Below are 26,741 nucleotides of genomic sequence, written 5' to 3'. Positions count from 1 at the left end.
GCCCCAACTACATCATCAGGCTTCACCTGGTTACCTGGTCCTTGAGGTGGGTCTCTGTGCAGTACTTCCATTGCTGGAACACCTCAGACAATTTATCCAGGCCACCATGGTGAAAGTGGAAGATCTTGTACTGACTTTCCCTGCTAGCAATGACCAGCTGTCCACAGCTGCACGCCTCGTCGCTGGAGGGCAATCAAAGGGGGAGAACAATGCACACGTAAGAGCTGGTTTTACGGCCCAGGAGAACTCGGGGTGAGGGTGGACAGTAAGCGACGCAAGAGAACAATGCAGAGACGCAAGAGCAAGAGCAGAGCACAAACTCCATGCCAAAGGCACAATGCTCCTGCAGCACCGAGCAATGAGGGCTCACGTGGCCCCGGTGCCAGCTTAAAGAGGGACTCCGGCAGTTCCTGGTAACACAGCTGCCCATCCTGTCTTCTTACAGTTCAAATCGCTGAGTACACAGGAACGAGACTCCTGCCAGGTGGCAGCGGACAGGAAGCCAGCCCAGCACACTCAGACATTATGCACAGAGGCAGCTCTTAGGGATGGGGGAACTCTGTTTGCCAGTGACACCCTCTCAGAGTCCAACATGAAAGGTTTGGGGAGGGCAAAGGGAAAAGCTGACACACAATCAGGAAGACAGAAGAGGGAAGAGCAGCAAGAGAACAGAGGAGATGAGGGCTGGTGGGAGGTACTGAAGACATATCCCTTCTCTCCCTCCCAGACTATTCTAAAGGGATTCCTGCAGGTCACAAGGGATTCGGCACAGAGGTAAGCTAGTTGAAGAGGCTGCCATTTGGATTCACGTGGGAAAAGGCTCCAGAAGAGACTTTCTGAAACAACTGGTTTTCACATAACACAGCTCCAGCTGCCCCGCCAAGTCACACATGCAAACACACACACGCACACTTCACTGTGAAGGACGGAGGCCACAACGCAGACAGAAGATCTAGAACGACGTTTCTTACCTAAAGAAAAGGCGAAGGGACCTCATTTGTCCAAGGTCCACTCTGAACACCCCACAGATCTGCTCCAGGGCAAATACCTTCTGCTGCTCATCCCACCTGGTGTTCTGAGCGTGCCTGTTGTTCTCCTGGAATTGGGCACTGGTGTCAAGGCTGGACGTGGAGCTGTTTGAGCAGGTCATGTGATTGTCACATGTCTCCCTACACAGCAGAGAAAGGACAAAACCACCTGTACGTTAACCAGAGATCTAAGTCTGCATTTACTGGCCAGTAACTTCAGCCTCTCCTGGCAGACAAATGCCTTTTACTAACAGAATTACAAAGTCAGAACTCGATGCAGCGCTGAGAAGCTGCTAAACATTACTCCAAATACTGGAGAAAAGATTGTGAAGTGCATCAGCTCTCTGCCTCCCCCAACCAGTCCTCCTGAAGGTCACTCCCAGCAGGCCATCCTACTTGCAGGCAGTGCTCAAGGGGCAAGGAGGGTTTGGGAAGGTGGTGGAGCCTGTCTTCATCTCCCAGAAATACCGCAGCTTTGAAAGGCAAAACTAAGACAAAGGCAGAAGGAGGGAAAGCCTTGGAGGGCAATCGTCCCTTTCTCTGTGGAATGGCAGATTCTACGGCAACCTGCTCTCGCTACAAAACAGCACCTGCCAGGGCACATGACTCCCCTCTCCACCATGTGTCATGGGACTCAGGCCTGCAGGTGCCCGCATGCCCTTGTGCGGGGTGGCAGATGGATTCCCTGCTCTTCCCATCCCAGCTACCTGGGGCACCGCCGCTTGGCAGGTGACTGCAGCAGCGACACTAGCACCGAGAGAATGAGGCAAAAGGGGATCCAGGGAGAGGACATTGCACCCCGCAGCCCTTGCAAATTCCTTATCACTGTGCTCAGCTGCTCAGGCCCGTGACTGGGACAGGCTCTGTGGGCATACTGAGAAGACAGATCTGACTGGGGACCTCATTGGGTTGGTTCTCTCTAAGCCAGAATGATGAGGGAAACAACAAATGAATGCAAATAATTCAGAGGCAGCGCCTCCCAGGTTAGGGCGCGTTTCCTGATACCCACCAAGCCTAGCTTCATGTACAGGGGGTCCTTGTATACATCCAGGTTATGTTCCTAAGTCATACAACTTCTAGTGAAATGACTTATAAAGGAGAATTAATATCCATAAGGAATAATGTAATTAGCTTGAGATACATTCCCAACACATACAGTTCACACACGTGGTACATCTAATGTACCTATAACCCACAGAAAACAACAAACAGAAATAGACTAGAAATAAATAAATGGAATAAATAAATAAATGAATAGAAAAAGATAAGCCAGTTCCCTGGCCGTTCCCACCAACTCACCGCCGGCTCCCCACCAGTCCCCGCAGCTCCCCCAGCTCCCCACTGGTCCCCCGTGACTTCAGGGCTCATTTCCAGGGCCCCTGCACTACATCGCCTGCTGCCCAGCCACCACAAAGCTCCTCTATGTTCCCCGCTTTTGGTCCCTCGGCCCTTAAACAACATGATAAGTGCAGATCAGTGTGGCTTATAATGAATGTGCTTTCCTGAATTACTTAATAACATATATGCAAAACAACTTACAACGAGGACCCCCTGCATACAAATGTCAGAAAATGGCACCCACTTCCATGTCTGAAACGGGCTTTAGACTAGCCCTGCCTTCCCCAGCCACAACCATGCCCAGCCCCAAAGAAAAATATCACTGCCCTGGGAATTAAACGAATCTGAAGCTCTGACCCCTCGGCTCTTAAAAAGGCCAATACGTCTGAACTGTCTCAGAGGGAGCCCTGAATGGGTTCCACTGTGAAATCACGGTTTGCAAAACAAGGCAAGTAGCAGGTATAAAGCCAGCCCCCCGCCATGGTACTTTGTGCAGTGTTTCCTAATCCGCTTATCTAACAATGTAGGCACTGAACACTGCAAAACAATCCACACACTCAGCATGCATCTGCAGTGTGCTCCGTCAGCCAGCTGCTCCGCTCCTTACCCAGCGCCGCCAGGCGAACCTTAGCGGGCAGGTCGCTGCATTCCAACGCTCAGGTCTCTGGACACTTCAGTTAGTTGTGGGTCAAATTTTGCAGAGTCCTAACGGGCAGCCTAGTTCCATTACGACTCAGAACCTCAGAGCCTGGGAAATGAATCCACAACTTCTGCTCCCATCTTGTACTTCAGTAAGGCTACAGAGTAAACCCTTTTCCGTCCCAACCGGATGAGTAAGCTTCCTTACTTTGTCCATGTACGTTCTGCAGCTCAACACTCCTGACACAAGGTAATATCTGAGCCAATCCAAGGCCTGGTGATCTTAAGACAGGGCAATGTCATGATGTGAGCAGAGAATACGTCTCAGTTGAAGTAAACAGGACAAATGCACCAGCCCTGCAAGAAATCACTTGTCAGGAGCTCACACTGCCTCTGAGACAGGCGCCTGGATCCTGACATTGTTTTACATTTGAATGTAGAGAGAGACTGCCACCGTCATGGCAAGCAGATCCCTCTGATGTAACTGTACTGGGTTTCAGAAAATCTAGTGTTATTTTGTGTGATTAGATCTGTGGCATAGATTCAAACCAGGTTAAAAACAAAGCAGAGCCAACTACTTGTTCACAAACGCATCTGTATCAAAGGATCCATGTGCCGAGATGCAGCATAAGGTATGTGTACTGGGCATCGCGTTTGCTCTTAAACTGGAGGAAGTCATCAGTCATACATAAAAGGCGTGACACTGCCAGCTGCAGTTACCTGTACTCTTCAAAACCTGCTCTGTCAGATCGCATATTAATTCCTCACAATCGTAGGTACAGGTGGAACTCTCTCATCCAGCAACATCCCTACTCCAGCATGATTTCAGCTAGCCAGATAACTACTTATCATGGATGTGACCACGTTTCCCGTGGTCCCATGAAGCTTGTTTACAGACACCAGTCCTGGCACACAATGTTCTGTGCTGTTATTTAGCTGTAATTTACCCCCAATGTCTTCTGAGAGCCAGTAAGCAGTGGAAGTGTTGGTAATGTGCTAGACAGAATTGACCTCCCATGGTCCAACAAATTCTCTGGTTTGGCACCAGTGAGGTCCTGAGGGTGCTGGACTAGAGAGGCTCAACCTGTACTGGGAGACATTAGCTGCAAAGGTACAGATTTGTTAGTTGTCACTAAAAAGTGCCTGCTCACGATGCACCTGTTGGCTCTGAGCCTTGTACTAGACTGTTCTCTTCAAGAACAGCATCAGTGAGAAGCTGCAGAAACATGTGGTGCTAGGATATTAGCTTATAGGATGCAATAATAACAGCAGGCCAGCTGATTTGCAACAGACTGCTATCAAAACAAGTCACAATCAGTGATATAGTCCCTGACATGTAAACAACTTGGAGAATAACACACTCTATCATCAGCATTAGCAAAACCTAAGGCAGGAAACCCATTGGAACAGACAGCTTCTTTGCTCTCTTGCCTCCAAATAAGCCTCTTTCTTCTTGGTTAGCAACACCAGGTGGTGACGCACAGCCACAAGTATTTTCTCTTGAGTAATTAGTAATGAGCTGTGCACACATCCCACCCATTTCTAGTTTCCACAGCCCTTAGATTACACCCCATCACTAGGAGTTTCTAGCGTCCAAAGCTACATGCGAGCTAGTCTGGGGCATGACACGTCAGCAGAACTTACTCCTCCTATGACCAAACCCGAAGGGAGTATCCTGACAGGTGAGCGTCTGGGGCATAACAGCTCCACCAAGAGCCCCAATTCCTTCCGAGGTGCCTGGTGGCTCTGCCTACCGGCCCCTCCCACTTCCCAGCCCACTCTCCTGGTCCTTCTGATGAGGTACATATAGCCCCAAGTCAGTGAGCTACTAGTAGCAGCCCCATGACATCCTGAACCAGCTATCAGAAGCCCACGGAGTCATTTTCAAGATCACACCAAGTGTCCTCAGACACCAGAAAACCTCAGAGCCCCTGTTCTGGTAAAATGCATCTTTTAGGAATGACACCTTGGTGACTTGGTGGAAATTGTTGATGACTGTTATAAATATCCGATATGCCACAGGGACAGATTAGTACAGGTGGAACCTCTCTAACCTGGACCTCTCATGTCCAGCAACATCCCCAATCCAGCATGATTTTACTTTGCCAGATGATCACTTGTCATGGATGTGGCCAGGTTTCCCAGGGTCCCATAAAGTTTGTTTCCAGCCCCCAGCCCTGGGTCTCAGTGTTCTGTGCTCTTATTTAGCTGTAATTCACCCCCAAATATCTTCTAAGAGCCCAGTAAGCAGTGGAAGTGTTGGTAATGTGCTAGATAATATCGACCTCCCGTGGTCCAGCAAAGTCTCTTTGCTTGTTGAGAACAGTGCACCGCTATGAATGCGCCATACAGGTGCACATAACAAAATTCATGTGAGGTGGGTGGGGCCAAGGGATCCTGAGTGAGTGAGGGAGCTCAGGCTGGGGCAGAGGCTGGGGTACAGGGCTGTGGGGGCTCTGGCTGGGGGTGTGGGGTCTAGGATAGGGCTCAGGATGAGGGACTTAGAGCTGGAATGGCGGGGAGGTGCAAGGGCTCTAGCTGGATGTGCAGGCTCTGGGGTCAGGTCTGGAATGAGGGGCTCAGGGCCGGAGCAGATTGGGGTAGAGCCGTGTAAGGCTATAGTGTGGGGCTGGGGTGACGTCACATGCTCCACGGCTACTCTGAGAAAAGAGAGACCCCTCCCACCTCTTTCTCCTTGCAGTAGCTTCTGGGCTGGGGTGAAAAGGCACCTCTCCTCCACCAGGTTTGTGCCTCGGGTGGGTTCGGGCCAGGCGAGAGGTGGTACCTCAGCTGGGGCAGGTTCAGGATGGGCAGCCCTCCCCCAGCTGCAGCAGGTCCCTGAGCATGTTCCCTGAGCACTCGTGCAGTGCTAAACAGGTGGCCAAGCAGCTTAAAGGAAACTGCTCAGGGACACCAGAACGCTGATGGGCAGGCTGCTGTGGAAATGCCAAACCAGCTGAAGCCACAGAACTCTCACTGACAGAGCCACAAGATGGTGTGTCCACGCAGTCTTGGTTTTTAAACACTCATTCAGAGCTGGTTGGCAGGGAGTAATAACTAGGTTACAAGATGCACTAAGGGTGAGACGATCCAGATCAGATGGAAAAGGCTCTGAACAAATTTAAAACACTTGCGCAGATTCAGCTCACACAGATCTCTGTGGATGGTTAAAAAAAAAAAAGAATTACTTTACTGACGTTTCTTAAGTTTATGGCCAAATAAACATACACAGAGACACACACGTGAGCACATGGGGACAGAGAAGGACTGTCACTAGGTAAATTCACATCATCTTTGGGTGAAAGAACTTCACAGAACCTCACAGCACAAAGTGCTCAAATGAGGCCAATGTGGATTTTCCAAACGCTAGTTCCATAAAAACAAAAAAGCAGCCATGCAGCCCTTTAGTTCTGTGAGTTTTCCATTGATCTGTTCACCTTCAAAACATGCACTTCCCCCCACTGAATGGCACTAAGTGCTATTTAGTAGCTAATTAACTTTCTGGGCTGGAAACCTCCTGTAATTGCACTTATTTCACCTTTGTAGCCTTTGTCCTCGAGGGAGCCGAAGCTGTCCTACGGCATTTGTTCTGCTCATTCCTAGCATACAAGCACAGGTTCTTTCCTGACAAGAGATGCTGCCAATCACAGCCACAGAGGCCATTGGAGACCGGATTAGGAGCGCTATTCCCCCAAAAGGGAAACGTAAATGGCTACGAAAAATAATTTTACCCCTTGAAACTCCAAGCTAGTGAGTGGTTTCAACAGCACTGTTAAAAGATGGGTCATAAGACACATTCAGAGCACACACTGTCTTTTGACACCTGCTCCTCACCAAAAAGGAGGATAAACAGAAAAGGATGCCCCGCGACTAGCACTGGTGTAAGTGGGCGTCATGCCATCTGCAGAGACCACAAGAGAATGCAGCAGCTTTTACAGTCTCCAAGCGGTAAGGTCAGGGATGGGGTTCTGCCTTCGTGTTCAACTCCACAAGCACGAGTAAGCCAAAGCAAGCCAGCCCAGTGCGGCCAAAAGTACTAAAGGGAACCTGATTGTGCCACTCTGCTTTTGATCAGTACAAGATGTTTGTTCTTGAGGAACAAAGATCAAACAGCTTGGCTGGGTCTAAGTGCACATTTCACTCCAAGAGGGAAGTGCACAAGCTTCTCCTTCTGAGCACACCAAATGCCTCGAGTTCGGTAAAACATGTTTCGGCCAGTGCTTTACTATCCACACTCTTTTTATATAAAATAAAAGCTGCAAGGCTGAGAAAGCAGCTCTCTCCACAGCAACACGGGACGCCCCCTCCCCCCAGCATAGCTGTACAGGGGTGCTCCTTTCCTGCCTGAGCTCAATATAAACAGCGGAGCAACCCGGCTCACTACACTGGAGGCTTTGTTGCCTGCTAATTCCTACCATGAAATAGCAGTGATTTGGAGGGCAGCAGAGTGGTTTTGGCTGGCAAAAAGGGCATTTTGAGAACAGCCAGGGCTCTCCTAACTACTATATAATAAACACAAGGGGTAAAAATCAGAACCCTTGAGTTAATGGTTTTGAATTGAAATGGGAAGGAGAAACCATCAGGAGTTTGTAGTGGAGCCAAGCAATTTTGCAGAACTTGATATATATGTCCACACTCCAAAACAATCTTTTCCAAAGATCAGACTGATAAACAGGTGACATCTGCCTAGGGGAAACCAAAGCAGACTTTCTCCGTAAGTTTTTGTTAGCTGTGGGCTAACGCTTCGATGCTTATGAATAAAACCACGCAGTATCTGGAAAGCCACGCACAAATCGTTTATACCATTCAAGGACGCAAGCTTTACCTTAGTTTTTAATGACAGATTTTTAATATTTCATATGGAGAACTGGCACCTCGGGGCAGAGCTCTAACTTGTGAATGAAGCAAAACATAGCACTTAACACAATTCCTGACACGGAAAAAGTGATTTCTCAAGGCCAAGAGAAGGTTTACATTGCAGCCAGCTCCCTCCCGGAAAGGGGGAGTGTTCTTAGGGTTTAGTTAAAAAGAACAAACAGCAGCAAAAACAAAACAAACAAAACCCAACAATGGATAATTCTAGTGTTGGGGTTTTTTTAAAGTTCCACCCACGTAAACAATAAAAACTGTCAACTAATTATTCTAATTGCAAACAGGCCTTTGAAAGCCCAGTACATTATCTTTGTTCTCATATTCTTGGCTCCAACCAAGGAAATGGGAATGCTGAAGGACTTTCTGTGAAAAGACGGGGCTCCAGCCACTTTGTTAAACTACACACGAGTTCTACTGTCCTCCAATGAGCCTGTGGGTGCGTGCCTCAGTTTCTGGGGCTCACCACTAACACCTGGTCCAGAGGTGCACCAAGTGGACAGTGAGCCCCCGGGGTGCGTGGAAGTTAGTAAAGCGGATGCAGCACGATGGGCTGCTGGGTCTCAGGCTCATCCATTTCATTAAAAGTACTGAACTCTGTTATTGTTTGATGCGTACTCACATTCCTATACTGACTAATAAAGTTTTTACATTCTACAGACTTATTTTCTTGTGCATGCTGGAAGGTTTGTTTTTTTTCATATGACCATAACTGAAATTTCCATGGGTTTGGATTATATTAGATTGGGTGGGGGGGGGCGCGGCTTCTAATTGCAGGGATGAAAAGTGGGGCCTAACGTAAAGTTTGCTCCCCTTGACCTTGATGGTGACAGGGTGGGCATTTCAGGTGTAACTCTTCCAGGAAGGCTGTCCTCCTCGCTGTACTGCACTGCACAGATGCTATGGCCAGCCTTTTGGAACCTGAGCCTGGGGGGGGCGTGCTGCCAGGTGACACGTTTTATTGGCGAAGGAGAACAATGAGCTGAGGTGAGGCTTGGGCACAAGGGCTAGGTTCGGGGGTCAGTCTCAGGTCAGTGGCCTTGGCTCCCAGGGCCCTCTCTAAGCTGGACTGTACTGACTGCTTTTGGGTCCTGTGATGACAAGTCTGTTCTAAGCTGTCTCCCTTTCAGCTAACAACCCTTCAGCTCTCCCTGCTCGCTAAGAGTGGAGTCTGACTGCAGCTGTGGGGGCAGGACCACATTCTCCATGACACTTGCAGCCGACAGGCCAACTCTCCAGCTCTGTGCTGCTCCCCCAAAGTTAGCACAGCTCGCACCAGCTGGAGAGACTCCTACCGCCAGTACAAAGCAGGAAGAGCAAAGCTCCATAAGCAGTTCTCACTTCCTAGAATTGGGGCTGAAGTGTAAGTTTTTGCTCCGGCCCAGCAGAGCAGGTTGCTGCACATCAGAAGGGAGAGCTAAGAGCTGCTTTTTAAGACTAGCTTAGAACATATTCAAAATGCACCCTGTTACCTAAATACACACTAGCACTTCTAAAAGCCAAGACTTTCAGCTGTGTCATCGGGTCCCTCCGCTGTGCCTTGCAGGAGAAAGGAAGCAAATGCTTTTCCCTTGCCCTTGATCTGAAGGCAAACAGAGGCGCTCTCTCTCTCTCTCAAGTCCTGGTTTCTCAGAAGGGGAAAGGTCAGATGCCATGCACGGTTTTCTTAGATTCACCGAGAGATGGCATACACAGGTGATCTTCCTGCTGGGAAGGCAGGGTCATTTCTCTGCACTGGTCTGAAGTTGGAGGACGGCAGCAGTGATAGTTTACGCAGAAGAGAGAGAGGTTGGATATAGCCCCAACATTCCTCGAGCTGCAGAGAGCAAAGATAAGCAGAAGCACCCTGCTGCAAGGTGGCTCAAACCTGGAGCCCAACTGTGAGAGGCACAGGGTGGATAAAAATGGATGACACCAGAAAAATCCAAATTTTTATTTACGTCAGATTTTTTAGTTTAAAATCAATACTAAATTTCTAATTTAAAAATAAGTCACAATTAAATCTCATCACAAATGTGCTACGCATACAGTCTCATAAAAAGGAATTCGTGGCTCTAGTCTGTCCAGTCTAACAACCAGCTCTCCCTCCTTGAAAGTTCTGGGCATTCAGTTTCTGTTTCTAAGCAGCCTAAAAAGTAATACGTGCAAAGACAGACAAACCGTGGATGGGATTGGTTTTGTTGTTGGGTTAATGTGATGGAGAACCCTGGCCAAACACGGCAGATCAGTTAGTTAAGACATTGTCTCTAAGACAGAGAGGGCGCGTCTACACTTGCATACCTCTTTTGAAAGAGGAATGCAAATGAGAAATCAGAAATGTAAATGAGGTATATATTTGCATATTCGAAAGAGCTTCTTTCGAAAGAAGAAAGCCGCTGTAGACGCTGTTCTTTTGAAAGTAAACCCCATCTTCAAAAGAATCCTTCTTCCCATTAACTAAAGGGAAGAAGGATTCTTTTGAAGACGGGATTTACTTTTGAAAGAGCAGCATCTACAGCGGCTTTCTTCTTTCGAAATTAGAATAGGCAAATGAGGTGCCTTATATGCAAATAGGCACCAAATATGCAAATGTGCAGCTTATTTGCATTTTTATTTGCCTTGTTTGCGTACCTCTTTCGAAACAGGAATGCTGGTGGAGACGCACCCAGAGCAAATATACAGGAACGGGCAGAGGCAGCAAAGAAAGGAACAGTGGAATGGACTAGAAAGAAAAAGGGAAGACATTGTTCAGTGTGCACACACCATATATTCCTCCGTATGCCACAGAAAAACTGCCATGGCTTCTGGGCATAAGAGAGGCTCTGTCAGGGAATATTTTGAACACATTTGTTCCCTGGTTGAAAAAGGAAAACATACCAAATGTGAAAATGGTCTGAAGAAGTGGTTCTGTCCCATGAAAGCTCACCTAATAAACTATTTTGCTAGTCTTTAAAGTGCTACTTGACTGCTTTTTGTTTTGATAGTGTACAGACTAGCACGGCTCCCTCTCTGTTACTAATACCAAATGTGAGCTGTGCAGGATGATGTAGGGCTTAGGTGCAAGAATGAAACACAAGAAAAACTACTTACTGCTAGAAAATGATGTGGCTGAAGATGTGGCTATGGCTGAGAGGGTCAACTGGTTAGAGATGTAAATACTTCCCTTTCCAATGCATCATTCTTCAAGACTGTCTCTCTGCCTTTTAGTACAAGTGTGATTTGATAAGTAAATTCCCAAGCTGTTTGCTGTACTGGATGTTTCTAGGAAAAAAGTTAGCTTAGCTCATCCTTACAGATTGTTTAACTAGTTAACTACGTTTAGAATTTATCACTGAAGTATAAAATACAGAAAGCTGCAGGAAGAGAAATCTAGAGTTGCCAGTTACCACTGAATGTCATTATCTCGTTTTCTATTACATAATACATGGCCATTATATTGGAACGTCAAGGCCACAGGCCACAATGGTGATGCCGTAAGTCTATTCCTTCTTGTACTTCAGCATAACTCAGCTTTTCCAAGGGAATCCCATCCTATACTTGTTTCCTCAGAAAACAGAAATGCCAGTAAGCTCAAATGGGGCTCACTCTAACATTAAGATTGCTGCAGGCACAGTCGTAGCTTTTTTGGTAATTTGATTTTATTTTCTTGTTTTGGGTGATTTCAATCACTGATTTAAATCAATCCACCCTGGACGGGTACCTGTTTGGCCTCACTCTAGTGTGATACATGTTATTTTTTTGATGTCCGAATGACCCTTACTGGTTACGTTTCCACGTACCCGAGAAGGAGAGGTGGGGAGGAGCGGAGCTGACCCTTCTCCTCTGGGGCACACCTCCGGCAGAAGCCAGCTCAGCTTGGTTTGGCTGCCTGTAGCTGTGCTGGAAAACGTCTGCCATCTGCTGGTCACACAAAGGCTTCTGCAGTGAGCTGAAAAGGGCGGCGGCTGTTTCACATGGTCCGTGAGAAGAAATAAAGCGCTCGTTTGGATATTCTAGGGACAGGCTGGCACACGCCACCACACTCTGGGCAGGTAGACGTTACACTGCACAGCAACGGAATGACACACCTCGCCTTGAGCTGCAAAGAGCCAGCCAGCAGCCTTGCCAGCACGCAGCCTGCATTCAACCAACAGACCCTCGGAATTTCCTCCGCCCATCAGGGCTGACCGCCAAGGCCAGAGGAACTTGAAAGCCAAGGGTCTGGGCAAAATCTGGGTGGTTTCCAGAGATGCCCTCAGCAAGTCAAGCGTCCCCCTGGGAACGGCGTCTCAGCAGAGCACTTAGAACAAAGATGGCACAGAGAAAAGAAACGAGGGGCTGTAACCTGGTCGCCACACAATCTGCTCCTTCAAAGCAAGTGCATTAACTGTGAGGAGACAAAGTCCACTTTAAAAGCAAGAGTTACAACTATTCTTAAAAGAGTCATGGCCTCTACAGAAAAGCCTTGGACGGCAGTCTAGGTGCTCCACTGGCATCTCCCACGCAGTCTGTTCTACTTGCCCCTGCTGCTTTGTTATAGGCCTTTCAGCTTGTACACAGGTCTGTATTTCTTAGGAGCTGATCTGCTCTTGCTATATATTCCTTAAGTAAAGTCCCAGACTAAGATTTCTTCTCCTCCTCTTTGTTGGTTGTAATGCTCTCAATTAGAAATACGAACAAATACCTGGTTACCCAGAAAGCATCACCCCTACCCATTGATGCTTACTGGGTAACAGTAAACCAGTGCCCAGGAGCAGTCCCCCACTGGGCCTACCCTGCTGCAGGCTGGGACAGGAGCCAGGAGCCTGTGTGGGGCTGGGAGAGCCGGCAGCTGGGCTGGAGCAGTCCCCCTGCCCAGGATCCCAATTAATCAGTTAACCAGTTCAAAGCTAACATTTTACTGATTAAATGGGACTTTATAGCCTACTCTCACTGAGGTTCAGTTAGAAGTTGTCACTATTCTCTTTCACAGAAATCTGGCAGCAACTCCCAGTGAAAAGAGGCCTGCCCAGATTAATCCTCCAACTTGTGGAAATATTTATAAAGGGCATGATAGAGCCCTTAACCCTTTCACTCTTGGTTTCATTCCCACTGCTCGGTGGTTTTACCTGGAACACCAGCCAGCCCACCAACCAGCCCACTGAATACTATCGCTCATTAGTCAGTGGGGAAGCAGGTTGGTCCAGAACAGAGTTTGGGAGACCTGTGCTATATTTTCAGTCCCGCTGCTCATCTTCTGAGTGACCACGGGCAAGTCGTGTCACTGCAATGCACTCTTATTAGCTGGTGTTTTTATTAGCCAAACTCTTCCAAGCACTTGATGAGGTTTAAGACCTCACCAAGCTGTTCCTTACACCTCGGTCACAACTCCCATGCCTCCAAATCAAAAGGATCTCGGGGAAATGGGCTGTAGATTCAGTGGAGAAAGGACTTCTGGACATTTTGGCCAAAGTCTTGGGTGGGGATGGAGCTAGTTGTTCTTCAGACTAATGTTTTACTTGTAAATTATGGAAAGTTCTAGGGTGATGTGCTGGGGAATTAGAAGGGCCCAAAGCAGGAGAAGCTGGGGAGCCAAATGCCCTTCCCCACAGGCTCACCCCCCAAGCCTTGTGTGGTAGGAAAGGAAGACAGCATGACACAAGATGCTGCAATAGGTTGCAGGAGGATGTGAATGCAGAGACCAGCTCCCACCATTGTCAGTAAGACTGTAATCACTTCTGTGGTAAGCAGCAGCGCTGGGATTCTAGTTGAAGAAGATCAATTCCCAGTGCATCCCCTCCCCCACCCCCGGCGCAGACTTTGGAGACTCTGCCACTTCGTCGTCATTTCAGCTCATTTGTCCTGCAAAGTTTTACCTTTGGTTTATTCTGCAGAGGCCTGAACAGCAACAAGCCCCTCAGGTGAGCTGCCACAACAACATGATGCAACACCGCACACGCTGTTACCACCAGCTCCAGCTGCTACCACTGTTCTCAGTCACTCCGCAGTCCCCCCTGCTCACGACACTGACTAAATCCCGAGGAAGAGGCTTAGTAACAGGATGTGCAACAAATCTGCAAAAATTGCATCAAGCGGGACTCTGGAAGAGCCTGTGTGTGTGTTGCGTTGTGTTGCGTTTTCTTCCAGGCTGCCTGGGAGCTGGGTGTTGTTTCCTTTCTGAACTTACGCCTGTCTAGGACCACCAAGACCTACGTGACAAAGAACTGGCTCTGTAAAAGGGTCAGCTTCTTACAGATGTAATCTGAGGAGTGTGTATCAGATCTGCTGCTTCCCCTGGATAGCACATTAGGTATTTTTGCCAGCCCTGGAAAGCCAACTACTATGGAAGGGTGAGCTGGAGTATGTGCTGGCTCATGCCTCAGCAGACCTGGCAAGTGAGTTCTGACTGAATGGCTAAAATGCTGCCTTCAAGTCTATCTGTGTAACCCACTGTATTTTGTGGTGTGGGCTGAGGGGTCCGGGAGCTGTCACCCTAACTTACCCGATGCCATCAACCGTCCTCACAACCAGTTTCCAGCTCCTTGATGGATACCAGTGCCTGCAGCTTAGCACACGCACGGAAATTGTCTAGCTGTGCTGCCCTCTGTTACAAGGGGAAACTGCCACTCAGTGGGAGTTAGCCCAGCAAAGCACTGAAAATCCTAGTCACAATACACAGCACAACATCCAGTAACAACTCGAGTGTCCAGACCAAGCCTGACGGTCAGTTAAAGCAACACTGAGAACTTTGGCTAAGAGAGGCTGTATAGAAAATCAAGTGCAACTCACCCCCCAGAATGAAGGGAGGTGCAATAACCCCAACTTTACTGCTAGGGAAATGGGAAGCTAAATGACTTTCCCAAGGCCACACAATAAGTCAGGGCAGAGCTCGGATCAGAACACAGGAGTCCAGACTCAGTTCCCTTTGAAAGGGGAGACAACATACCCTGATATCTAACTCAGGAATAATTGGGGCAGAGAGGGGGGGTGGTGGTGTCAAACAATGAGGAATGGGAAGAAAGGAAGAAGACACTGTTAAAAATCAATTCTTTCCAATGCCATCAAACGAAGCCACTTCAGAAGCTCCCATTAATTTTGGCAGCTCACACACTGAGCATCTCCCTATAAGCCTGTGACCACGGAGAGCAGCGGCCTGGAGCGTTGGAACAATGTGTTTGGGGTGGAAGCTGAGAGACACGGATCCTGGGGCACCTTACAAACCTCATAAGATGTATGTGGGTGTAAGTTTTTGTGGGCAATGACCCACTTAGTCATGCATCTGACAAAGAAGGTTTTAGCCCATGAAAGCTTATGCCCCTATATACCTGTTAGTCTTTAAGGCGCCTCAGTAATCCTTGCTGACTTTGCAGATATAGAGTAACCTGGCTACCCTTCTGATATTGAGCTGAAATGTGATCCTGTCTATGATGGAAACTGCTTCAAGCTGGGGATCCAGTAATCTGCCCCCCCCACCTGCATCTCTTCTTCCAGCACCTATGATGATGGCAGCCCAAGCAGAGAGCAGCTCCCCACATTGATTGAGCGTACCCCACAAAAAGCAGGTGCTGGGCTTCACCAATAGGCAGCTGAGAACATGTACAGAGATGAATGCCGTCTCCCCTTCACTATCACCTTTAAGAATTCTGCAAATGGGAGCAAAGCATCCAGGGCTCTCAGGGATCCTGCAAACAGATCGGCAGCTTATTGAACACGAGGCCCTCTTCCTAATTTACAGTCACTTAAAAATCCCACTTGCTGTTTAAAAGGTTCACACTGAAGCTAAAATGCCTCACACTTATTCCTCTCCCCCTGAGTCCTCTCCCCACACTGGCGTGGTGCTTAGGGTCCTCCTGTAGCATGAGCCTGTGCGTTCTCACAGGCATGCTCCAGCTGCATCACACTTCTTACGTTAAGGGAGTTCTTCCTGGGGTATGCAATAACTTGGGGATTCTGTCTCTTCTGTTAAATCTTCAGTCAATGAAGCCTGCTGAGGCTATCCTTGTCCCTCAATGCATCCAGCACCTGGAATGGTCAGTGCAGCTTATACATTTTAAGCCCAAAGTGAATCTCTGTGCTCTCCGGTCCAATGCCCTGTACAGCACAGGCCTGAGAACCTCACTCTGTGGTTTCTGCACTGCCTGTAGATTATTATCCAATAATGCTGCCATCAAATTCATCACTTCCGGATGCTTCACCTACTTCATCTGAGTTCTAAGGAGCCTGGGGACACCAGCCATTTATTGCTAACATCTCACAATCCTCAGTCACTGTCTGCTGTGGGGGGACTGTGACTGGACAGTGGCTTGGCGCTGTGAAATGCATCATTTTGGCTTTGTGAAGTGAGTTCATGAAGATTCTGTGCCTTCCCCGAACAGAACCCAAAGCCCAAGGAAGAGACAAAGATAACTGGAGACATCTATTCCTCTTTGGGAAAGAATGAGTTGGCCTGCAAGAGAAATAATATCCATGCCCTCCTTCTGGCCCTGATGGGTAGGAGTCAGCAGAGAAAAATTCCGAAACAAGGAGCCTATTTTCCTGCACGGGACTCTAAGAACAAAAACACGGGGTGAGAGCAGGATGCATACAGGAGACAGCTGTCTAACCAGATTTTCACAAAGTTTCCCATGAAAAATTTTCTGTTTGTTAACAGGTTGCAGAGAGTAGTATTGTGGGAGGAACAAGGTGCCATACAAACTGATGGATTAGCCAGAAGCCGCCCAACCTCAAACAATGAAATAGCCATGTTTTATTGATCTTCTGCAAGTAGTAACACCAGCACTGCAAAAGTCTTCTCAAATCAGAACTAAATAAGCAAACATGCCTGTGTCAATCCTGTCTGCAAAAGGTCACCACTGCTTTTTTGAACACCAGAAGTACCTTGAGTTAGCCACCAGATGGTTCACGCGAGCTAGGTTAATTGACATGCACTGTAAAGAAACACTGGCAATTCACAGGCAAAACATGAAGTTAAAATAAATCACGTATCCTTCCTTATTGCAAAAGCCCTAACACATTCACGGCCATCAAAAATGTGTCATGGACTAGGAAATCTGGTCTTTCATGCGCTCACCCACTGTACTATACGGATTTCACAAGGGAAACTCCTGGCGCAAAAAGGGCATTGCAGGGGGATCACATTTTAGGGAATTGTGATGTTGCCACTCTTACTTCTACACTGTCTTCAGAGCCAGGTCGGAGAGCAGCGGCAGCTGGCCAGGTGCCCAGCTCTAAGGGCAGCATCCCACCAGCAGCAGCACTGGAATAAGGGTGGCAACACCACACCATGCTACGCATGCCAGCAGCACTCCAGAACTATGCTGGGCCGCTCTCCAGCGGCCCAGCTCTGAAGGCAGCGCTACTGCCAGTAGCGGTACAGAAGTAGAAGCGGGTCTTTGCCCACGAAAGCTTACGCGCCAAAATATCTGTTAGTCTATAAGGTGCCACAGGACTTCTTGTTGTTCTCGAAGATACAGACTAACACGGCGACCTCTCTGATAATAGCAATACTGCAACTCCTCACCAATACCCTTGCGACACACAACTCCTTTTTGGGTCAGGACCCCCACAGTTACAACCCCATGACATTTCAGATTTAAAAACAGCAGATTTCATTATTTCAGCTATTTTTAAAATCCGATGGACCATGAAACTGATCAAAATGGACCATGCATTTGGCAAGGCCCTATAACTAACTCTGCCCGCAATGACTAATGCTGAATGAAAGTTTAAAACTAACTTTTCACTTTTTAAAAAAATTTCAGTGGGGAGGAAGAGTTTGACTGTTTGTGCTCCCTGTCCAGTCAATTTCTCTGTCTGGGTCTAGCATATGGTGGGCAACCTGCAGCCCACTGGGGCATTGCCTATGGCCCACAGACCCCTGTCTGCCTTCCTCCTCCACACACCTCATGTAGTGGAGCCTCACACTTCCTACACTTCTCTCTCCCTCCTAGTACTTTCAGAGTGCCACAAATCTCCTGACTCCAGGTGCCCTGGAAGAACTGAGGTGGGGTGAGGTGTAGAAGAGTAGGAAGTGTGGGGCTCCCATGCTTCAGTGCACAAGAGGCACGTGGGGTAGACAGGGGGTCTTACCACAGGTGGAACTCCAGTGGGGAGCAGGCTGCTGTAGCTCACTAAGATGAAGAGGCCACTCACATGGCCCGTTTATGGTTGCGATCGCTGGTCTAGAGCAGTAGCAAAATGCTCTTCTGTTTAGAAAATAGTCTTGTGGGCAAGATACTAGATTCTGAGATGCGGGCTCAAAGTTGGGGTATAACACGATCTGCTCCTGATCTGACCATGTACCTGTTCCCCATCTCTTTCCTACTTCAACCTGTGGGATTAAGTCAATAAATTTTGGAAAAGCCCCACATACTGCAGTGCTGAGTGATACAGAAGAGCACACAGATTAGAGATAATCCAAGGATTTTCCAAAATTTTCCCCTTAAACTGAGAAAGTGTTAATGGGCACACTTTCATTGCACTTAAATTTCACGCATTTTAAGTTTTAAGAAGCCTACAATTTACAACTTAAAATTTGGCATGGAAAAAATCTTACAATTTATGTCTTTGCAACAGTTCTACATAATGCCAGGAGCAGATGTATCATCACCAAGTCCATCGGATGAAGTGATTTTACCAATGAAAGCTTTTGCACAAATATGTCTGTTAGTGTATAAGGTGCCACAGGACTCCTTTATGTTTTTGCAAGTGACTACAAGCATTGAAAATAAATGCAAATTCTGCATAGGTTTTTTTCAGGCATTATCTTGACAGAAAGCCACTTTGTAAAAGAGAAACCAATGTCATCTTTGCGCTAGTGCGGGAGAACATGAAAATGACTAGAAACTACTGATAACAAGTGAAGCAAACTGATCTATTTCCATCATTCAAGCTAAGCAAGTGGCATGGACAGAATGAAATTAGATTATAGAAAAATGGCAATATTTAATAATCCAAGTGTTGTGTGGTTATTAACAGGAAAGCATTTAAAAAAAAATACTTAACAGCTTCACTTCAATTCCAAATACAATATGTAGTGTAAGCAATCCAACAATATGCTGACTGTCAAAAGAGACCGTGTAGGACACATATTCAGATGTAGAAATGTTCAGACCAACAGTTTCCATGTGACCTGAAGAGACACACCAGATCTGTCTTCAGCATGTCATGTGCCTGCATGCAGTTCAAGCCTGTGGCCACATGAAGGTGCCCTGATCAGGACGGACCACACGACAGATAAATACACGCTGCTGCTCTGTTCTGGAGCTTTCATTTAATCACATTCCATTGATCCACTCCACAGCTCCATTCCAGACAACCTTGGAGATCTGCAGCTATTTACACTACAGATCAATTTCAGTGTGCACATGAAGTGCTCAGAGCACTGGATTTTTATGGAGTGACTCTGGGGCTATGTCTAGAACAGAGGGATTTGTCAGTAGAACAGCCATTTTGCTGACAAACCCACAGCGTCCAGATTCCCAAGGGCATTCTGTTAACAGAACACAGCACTTTTGCCCAGAGCCATATCCCGCTAGCCACAAGGAAGAACGCCTCTGTCATCAACAAGCCAGCCTGGATGTTCTGGGGTGGGGTGGGGGTGCCTTCTGGATGACCCTTCTGTTGACAGGACACCAGCAACCCTGTCTGCTGTGCTTCCAGAGGGCTGTTTTGCCATAGAGCGGCCACGCAGTCTGTCTGCTCTCTGTTGACAGAGTGGATCGCTCTTTCGATCTGCCTTGCGGTCTGGCTGAGATCTGTCAACAAAATTTTGTCGGAAGATCTCTTCCGACAAAACCTTCTGCTGACAAATCCCTCTAGTCTAGACATAGCCTGGGAGTTCAGCTAAACTTACCATTGACTTGAACTTTCCTTCCTGACTGTTTTCAGGGTTTCAGATCATCCCTTAAAGGAAAGTGGCAAAATCTGTCCAACCTATGTGTTTTCATACATTCTGGGCATTTTTGAGACAAAGGATAACTTGAACCCAGTTGTGTCTAGGGACCACTGCACATGCAGCCCCACCAAGGCTGAAGTATTCGAGCAACTACAGAGAATACAGACCAAACATATTTGAAATATTGTCTAGTGTTAAAGGTGCAGCAAAGAGGCAGCTGCATTAAAGTCATTAATTCATTGCCAACATGTCCCCCTCATCCCCAAACTGAGCCTACTGCAGGCACTGCTGTGGACTGGATACCAGTGAGACACACAATAAAACTCTCCATGCCAGACAGGCAGGGGTCATGTTCCAGATGACTTAGTGAGAGCACTAGCCGAAGGCCTGCAGAAGGGTGCAAGTGCCTGATGGGTTCCAATGAGCCCAATGGGGAGTGGCCAACTCACAGAATTTCCCCAAAGGCATTTCCCATTAGATTTAAAGGAAGGGAATGAAACAACAAGAAGGGGAACTACAGATACAAACATATCTCAGAGTGGGAAGGGACCTTGAGAGGACAGAAGGTCCAATCCCCTGCCCTCCTGGCAGGACCAAACACCATCTCTAACAGATTCCGTTTGAAATCTATTTGCCCGAGACCTCTGAACAGCCTCCTTGAGGACTGAACTCATAACCCTGATTTTACAAGGCCCATGCTCTAACCACTGTGCTACCCAGGAAACGCAAAGCCAGAGCACCCAGACTGAGCTCAGTGCTGCTTTTAATCACATCAATTTCCTTATATTCTTAAGCCTCCTTTCACCTCCACCCACACCCCACCCATCAGCAAGCTGCAAAATTGTGGCCAACTCACCTGCTTTCGTTCTCCAGAAACACAGAGCTGCCGCCTCCCCCAAGGGCTTCGCTGACGGGAGAGAGGCAGAATGGGGAGGAGAAGGCGTCAGAATCAGAGTCAAAAGTACTATCCCTGCTCACATCATCTGCAGACAGCTCCAAGGAGCCCTCGTCCTCCCCCTGCTCTAGCCTGCAATCCAGCCCTTCCTCTGTCCCCTCCACCGACAGCTCCGGTCTGTTCTGTGCCTCCTGAGAGCTGATTGTCGACAAGATTCCTGAGTCACTGTGGGCAGGCTGTGTGGAATTGTGGGTGCCATCAGTTGCCAGGCAACACTGTGACAACTTCTCCCCTTCTTCAGAAGGGGAACTGAGGTGAGCCACATCTCTGACGAGCTGAGACACAGCCAAGCTCTCATCGTCTTTCAGGATTATGGCTCGTTTCTGGTCAGCTGGGGAAGCCTGCTGGATGGTGCCAAAACCCTGAGTGCGGCCACGCCTGCGGGGAGCTTTACGGACCGGGGAGCTCTCAGGGGTGATATAGCGCAGGGCTTCTTCATCCTGCCTCTGAATGCGGGAGTTTGGCACCCAGGCAAGGATAAGCGTGGTTCCGAGTAGCTCATCCTTCTCCATGTACAAGCACAAATAGCCTTCAAGAGAGCACAGGACCAACCAGTTAGGAGTGCAGCTGTAGTCTCAGGATGTTTATCAGCCATATTTAGCCCCTGCCCCCCTCCACTGTCCATACAGCTGAACAAAAGCAAGCGAGTCATTTGTCAGAGTTCTCCTCCATCCACAGACTGTGAACCTTAAACATTTGTTATATGCACATGGTCCTTCTGAATCTGCAAATGGTTTGTGAATGAGAACAGTCACACTGGGTCTGACGAAAGGAGTGTCCACGCCAGTCTCCTGCCTTCCAACACTGGCACCACCCGGTAGCCAAGAGGGAATGAACAGAACAGACAACCAGCAAGCAGTCCGCTCCCTCCCATTCAACCCCAGCTTCCGACAAACAGAGGCTGCGGAGGCCACCCCTGCCCATTCTGGCTAATAGACATTAGCAGACCGTGAATTTATCTAGATCTTTTTTGAACCCTGTTGTAGTTTTGGTTTTCATAACATCCTCTGGCAAGGTACCCCACAGACTAACTGTGCGTTATGTGAAGAAGTACTTCCTTCTGTTTGTTTTAAACCTACTGCCTAATAATTTCCTTTAGTGACCTCTAGTTCTTGTCTGACGAGGAGTAAATAACTCTTGGTTATTTGCTTTCTACCCACTAATCTTGATTTTATAGGCCTTCCTCACATCCCCCTACTCATTTCTTTCCAAGCTGGAAAGTCCCAGTCTGATTAATTTCTCTGTTCTGTACCCTTGATCGTTTTTGTTGTCCTTTTCTGAACCTTTTCCAATTCCAATATATCTTTTCCGAGATGGGGCAACATCATCTGCTCCCAGCATCCAAGATATGGGCCTATCATGGGTTTATACAGAAGCAATATATTTTCTGTCTTATCGTCTATCCCTTTCCTAAAGATTCCCAACACTGTTTGCTTTTAAACTACTGCTGCATGTTTCCACAGAATTATCCATAAGATGCTAAGCTCTCTCTCAGGTGGTAACAGATAAATTAGATCCCATCATTTTATATGTATAGTTGGGTTTGCGTTTTCCAAAGTGCATTACTTTGCATTTATTAACACTGAATTTCATCTGCTAGCCAAACACGTTTTGGGCTGAGAAGCTAGAGAAATTACATGTCACAATTTCAGTCCGCTGATTTGATGAGTTATGCAACTAATCAAGAGTGAATTTTGAATTACAGACTTTCACATCAGATTTGCACTGTTTAGAATTCCATATTACGTGGGAGCTAAACATGGGTTATGCCATAGTAATTGCCCTAAGGAGTGCTAGAAGGTTCCTGAAAAGCCAACCCAAAATAGTCTCACTCTCTCTCACAAAGAAACCATTACTTGCAAAATTATTATTTTGCAATATTAAGACAGTGGCAGGTGCTCATTTACAAGGATACACAGGATCCCTCTAGCAGGAAAGAAAGGGGAGAAAGCATCATTTGGCTTAAAGAAAAGCCCTACATTGACTCTAGCGTAGGAAGCCAATATTGGGGTTTTACTTGTCCCTGAGGCTGCTTGTTCCATCAAGGTGGTGTGATGGCCCTTGGCACACGCACCTGAGGGAATGACAGACGAGCGTTACAACTCAGATGACAACTCTGACCCTCTCTGGAGATCTCTAAGCACTGCACACACATTCGTGATAACCCTTATTAGGGTTAGTTGCTGTGACAGGTGGGTAAATACCATTTGTCCTGATTTATAGCGAGGGATGTGATCAGTGCATAAGCTCAGAGTGAGGCAGTGTGAGAGCTAGGAATCCCTCTGCTCCATCCAACCACCAAGGAGCTCCTTGGAAAACAGATAAAGTGATAGGAACAGCTCAGCGGATGCTGTTCCCCAGTCCCACCTGAATGCTGCCTGCTATTGGGCAACAGAAGCTCTCTGAACCCACGCCCTACGGTGACACCCTTGAACTGCTCAGATGCACACCAGCCCCATGCAGACACGGACATGCAGATGCTCCCCAAGATAAAGCAAACAGCAAGTGAAGCACCCCATCACCTGGGTGATGCTCCCCAGCACCTGGCAGCACCTCAGCAGGGTGGACGCACACATTGTTCTTGGAGTAGATAATCTCCCCATCCAGCACAGAGGATGAACCACTGCCACCAGCAGGGTTTAAGGTCAGGAGGTCAGAGGCTTTTGAAGAGGCACGTCGCAGGAGTCGCCCCAGAGACATTGCCAGGGGAATGTTTCCATTATCCGTGAACTTCAACCAGGAGCCAAATTGAGACAAAAGATCTGCCAAGAGGGAAGAAACAGTGTTAGGAGACATGCAACCCGAAAGCTGCAAGAACTTCCTGCTGCAGACTCCCCCGACCCAACTGAGGACAACACTGCTACCACTCACAGAGGGGAGAGGCTCTCATCGGCTGCTACTTCATCCCTGGGTCTCCAACCACTCAAAATCAGACCTACAAACCCCATCTCACAGACAGGGACCCCTCTAATTATTCTCCATCCATAGGAAGAATAAACCTAGTTATGTGCACGAAAGCTTATACGGATGTGCAACATCAACAGAAACACAGGCTGCCGACTGCCGTTTCTCTGCTAATCCACTGGGCAGCACCCGAATGTCTCCTGGGCAGCCGCCCCAGAGCTCAGCTTACAGGGAACACTGCTCGCAGATGGAAAAAGTGGAGCACAGAGAAGAGAAGCGACTCGCCCAGCGCCACAACAGGCCCGGAGAGACTCAAAGCAGGTCAGAATAAGCCACGCACCCCAAGCTGCCCTACACTGGAGAAACTCCACTGGAGGTAGCAAGTACTATACACCAGGGCAGCATGCCTGGGACAGCCAGCTCCTGCCCCACCACGTTGGAGACCAAGGTTTGAATCCCTGTCCTGGGCTTTCGGGGAGCTAAGTACTGTTATTGTAAAGGGGGAAGGGAGGGGAAGGAGTAACTTGTATCATTGTAAAATGCCAGCTAAGAGTGACTGAGGGCTCAGGAAGCTGTTCAATATTTTCCTCCTAGGACGGCCGTGCAGCAGGCCTGGAATCCTGCAGGTCTACCCCAAACCCAAGTAAGCAAAAGCTGTGAGGTACCCCATACAAGGTGGGGAAGTGAAAGTGGAGGGAGACTCCACACCCTGGGCTGCAGAGCCCTCTGCTTGGTCCCCCTGATGGCAGTAAACATTAGAAGGCATTCGTCTGGATTTTGGCATAACCTGGGCATAATTTCAACAGGGCTGTAGGGCCCCGGGGGAAGAGAGGAGAAGGCATTCAATACACAGCAGGCAGATGGATCTGGGCATACAATATGGAATGCCATGCCCGGTCCACTGGAGGGAGGTGGCTGGGGTAGGGTTCCTCCACCAGCAGGTAACTTAAGCGAGCTGTGGAACACAATCCCCCTGTAACCACTGAGAAGCTGCGTGCTGAAAACGAGATGTGTTCTTGTGCAGGGCTGTTAATGAGAAGCCAGATCCTGAATCCAGTTGGGACGCTCAGGCTATAAATAATTAAACAGCCAGGCCGGGAAGAGCACTCACTGTGCTGAAAGAGAGCGGAGCCAGCACAAAGGCAGGGCACAAATCGCTCTCCATGAGAGACAGCTCCAGATTCCTTTCCTCCTGAAGTACAGGGGAAAGCAGCTCTCTCAGGGCAACACTGTTCCTTTCTGTTGACTCCCCTTTATTCCTGACTGGACAAGCTAACCTGACCCAGCACGCACCAGAGATTTCCATGGGCCCAGGTGCAGCACCTGGAGAGCTCAGCTGATGCATTCCACCTGCCAGAAGCCTGGCACACTGGTCTGCAGAACAAGCAGTAAAGGTAGCCAAGAACAGAGAGGAGGAAAGTTCTCACTGCCCTGTAACTGTCCGCCTGCCTCTTACTCGCAGAGACACTCTGTGCACCAGACACACCACAGGGGCTTGAAATGTTCACAGCACCTAACACTGAACAGCTCTCACCCTTCGGAACAACAGCTTCACTGGTCAATACCTGAAAGAGCAGGGACAGAGAGGCTGGCCTGCCTGCAATGATCTAACTGACTATGCCTCAGCAGGTCCAAATCCCACAAGGGCAGCAGGGGCTGGGACTGCTGCCAAGATAAAATAGGGGGCTTGGCCGCCACACAGGAAACTGATGACTGGTGTTTGTGTGAATCACCACCTCAGCCTAGGTAGCTTGTGCTCATCAGTGGGACATAAACGAGAAGGATCGGCCCTGCCCTAAGCTGAGCCCAACTGGCTCTTCAAGCGATCGGCCCTGGGGAAGCTCTTTACTTTTTTGCCTCCACGCAGGTTCATAACTGACCCCAGGGTGGTGCACACCTCCACACACACTGCCAGGTACACACAGGAAGGGCTCAAGCCTCAGCGTGACGACAGCCCGAGGCTCTCAGCCCTGACTCTCCTACAGTCCGGCTTAGAAGGCAGGACGGTGGGTTCCGACGGCATATAGCGGGGACAGCCTTTTGCAACAATCCTTCCCCTGCTTGGAACAGGCCGTGGACAGCTGTCTGGGGCAATTTCCCCTGCTGTCTGTGTATGACGTTACAAAATCACATTTCAACACAAGATGCGGAGGGAATTCACAGCAACGGTCACACTGAGGAACCGGCCTTTGTGTCACAGGACCCAAAGCTCCAACGCCTCTGGAGCGGAGAATTAACCTGTACCACAGAAAGCTAGTAGCCCTGCACAGCTTGTATCCCATCTTGGGGCAGACGGGCTGCCCCCGGCGGCATGTACTATACAGAAAATGGATTTCGGTTGTGTCAGTCGTCTCACCAACCCGGCCCCCATCCTGAAATACCATCTTAAAGATTCAGAGCCCCTTTGAGAGAGAGACGAGATCAAGAAAGAGGCAGCTACAATTCCATGAAAGCATGAGAAATAAAGGGAGAGAACAGACACGGAACAGCTCCTACACCACACGGGGAGCGGGGCTCCTGTCTAGCACCATTGCAGCTCTCTGGGGCCCCACAGGAGCGTTAGAAGAGACCCAAGCCCTCTCCCAAAGCACAGCACTGGTGTTGGCTGCATTTCGTTAGCGTCCCTCAGCTCAAAGAATAAATCATCGAGTGAGGAGCCAAAGCTGCTTCCTGGGAAGTGAAAAGGAGCTAAAAATGGAAAGAGGTGTTTTGATCCTAGGCTGCAGCTCCTGCTCCATCTTAGCACGTAGGAATGTGCTAGGAACGAAGGCTTAAGAGCATGAAGCACTGAGAAATCCGGGCTCGCACTGCAGAAGTGCTGCATTTCAGATGCAATGAGTGGATGGCTCAGGGGACTGGGAAGGAGAGAGATTATTTCACTTCCAGGTGGCTGGCCAATTCTAACCCACGCTGGCAGCGATCAAGCGTTTATCCACTGTTTGTTCCATGTCCTACATAAAATGAGGCTCGGGAGTCTCAGTGTCATTCCTGGCAGACAGGTGTCACATCACCAAAGCTAACAAGCAGCACAAGAGTTAGCAGCCTCAGCAAGGAGGTCTTGGACTGAATGCACCCTGAAAACTAAACTCTCTTCCCCTTGTGAGGGTCAGCGCACAATGCAGGACTGCTGCTGCTCTTAGTTTTGCCAAGTCCTGGGAATGCACAGATGAATTCC

At 48.4% G+C, this 26,741-nt stretch overlaps 2 protein-coding genes across 5 annotated transcripts in view; one reads left to right on the top strand and one right to left on the bottom strand.

Moving 5' to 3' along the window:
* Nucleotides 1-26,741, top strand: part of GAA (alpha glucosidase) — a 306,535-nt gene that overhangs the window by 219,573 nt on the left and 60,221 nt on the right. The window lies entirely within an intron of this gene.
* TBC1D16 (TBC1 domain family member 16) overlaps nucleotides 1-26,741 on the bottom strand; it is a 43,702-nt gene that overhangs the window by 8,619 nt on the left and 8,342 nt on the right. For 3 of the 4 annotated variants that reach the window (XM_075014371.1, XM_075014370.1, XM_075014372.1), the window contains exons 2-5: nucleotides 23,185-23,424; nucleotides 20,564-21,191; nucleotides 972-1,169; nucleotides 35-182 (exon numbers count right to left, since the gene is read on the bottom strand). In XM_075014371.1, coding sequence (XP_074870472.1) covers nucleotides 35-182; nucleotides 972-1,169; nucleotides 20,564-21,191; nucleotides 23,185-23,362 — 1,152 coding nt within the window. In that variant the 5' untranslated portion in view covers nucleotides 23,363-23,424. Of the gene's footprint in view, nucleotides 1-34; nucleotides 183-971; nucleotides 1,170-20,563; nucleotides 21,192-23,184; nucleotides 23,425-26,741 lie in introns of those variants that run through there. The other variant, XM_075014374.1, reaches the window with a different exon arrangement.

The sequence above is a fragment of the Carettochelys insculpta genome, chromosome 20 (genome assembly GCF_033958435.1).
Source record: "Carettochelys insculpta isolate YL-2023 chromosome 20, ASM3395843v1, whole genome shotgun sequence".
Lineage (NCBI taxonomy): Eukaryota > Metazoa > Chordata > Testudines > Carettochelyidae > Carettochelys > Carettochelys insculpta.
Note: the sequence above shows the minus strand (reverse complement) of the source record. Positions and strands in the feature narration are given on the sequence as shown.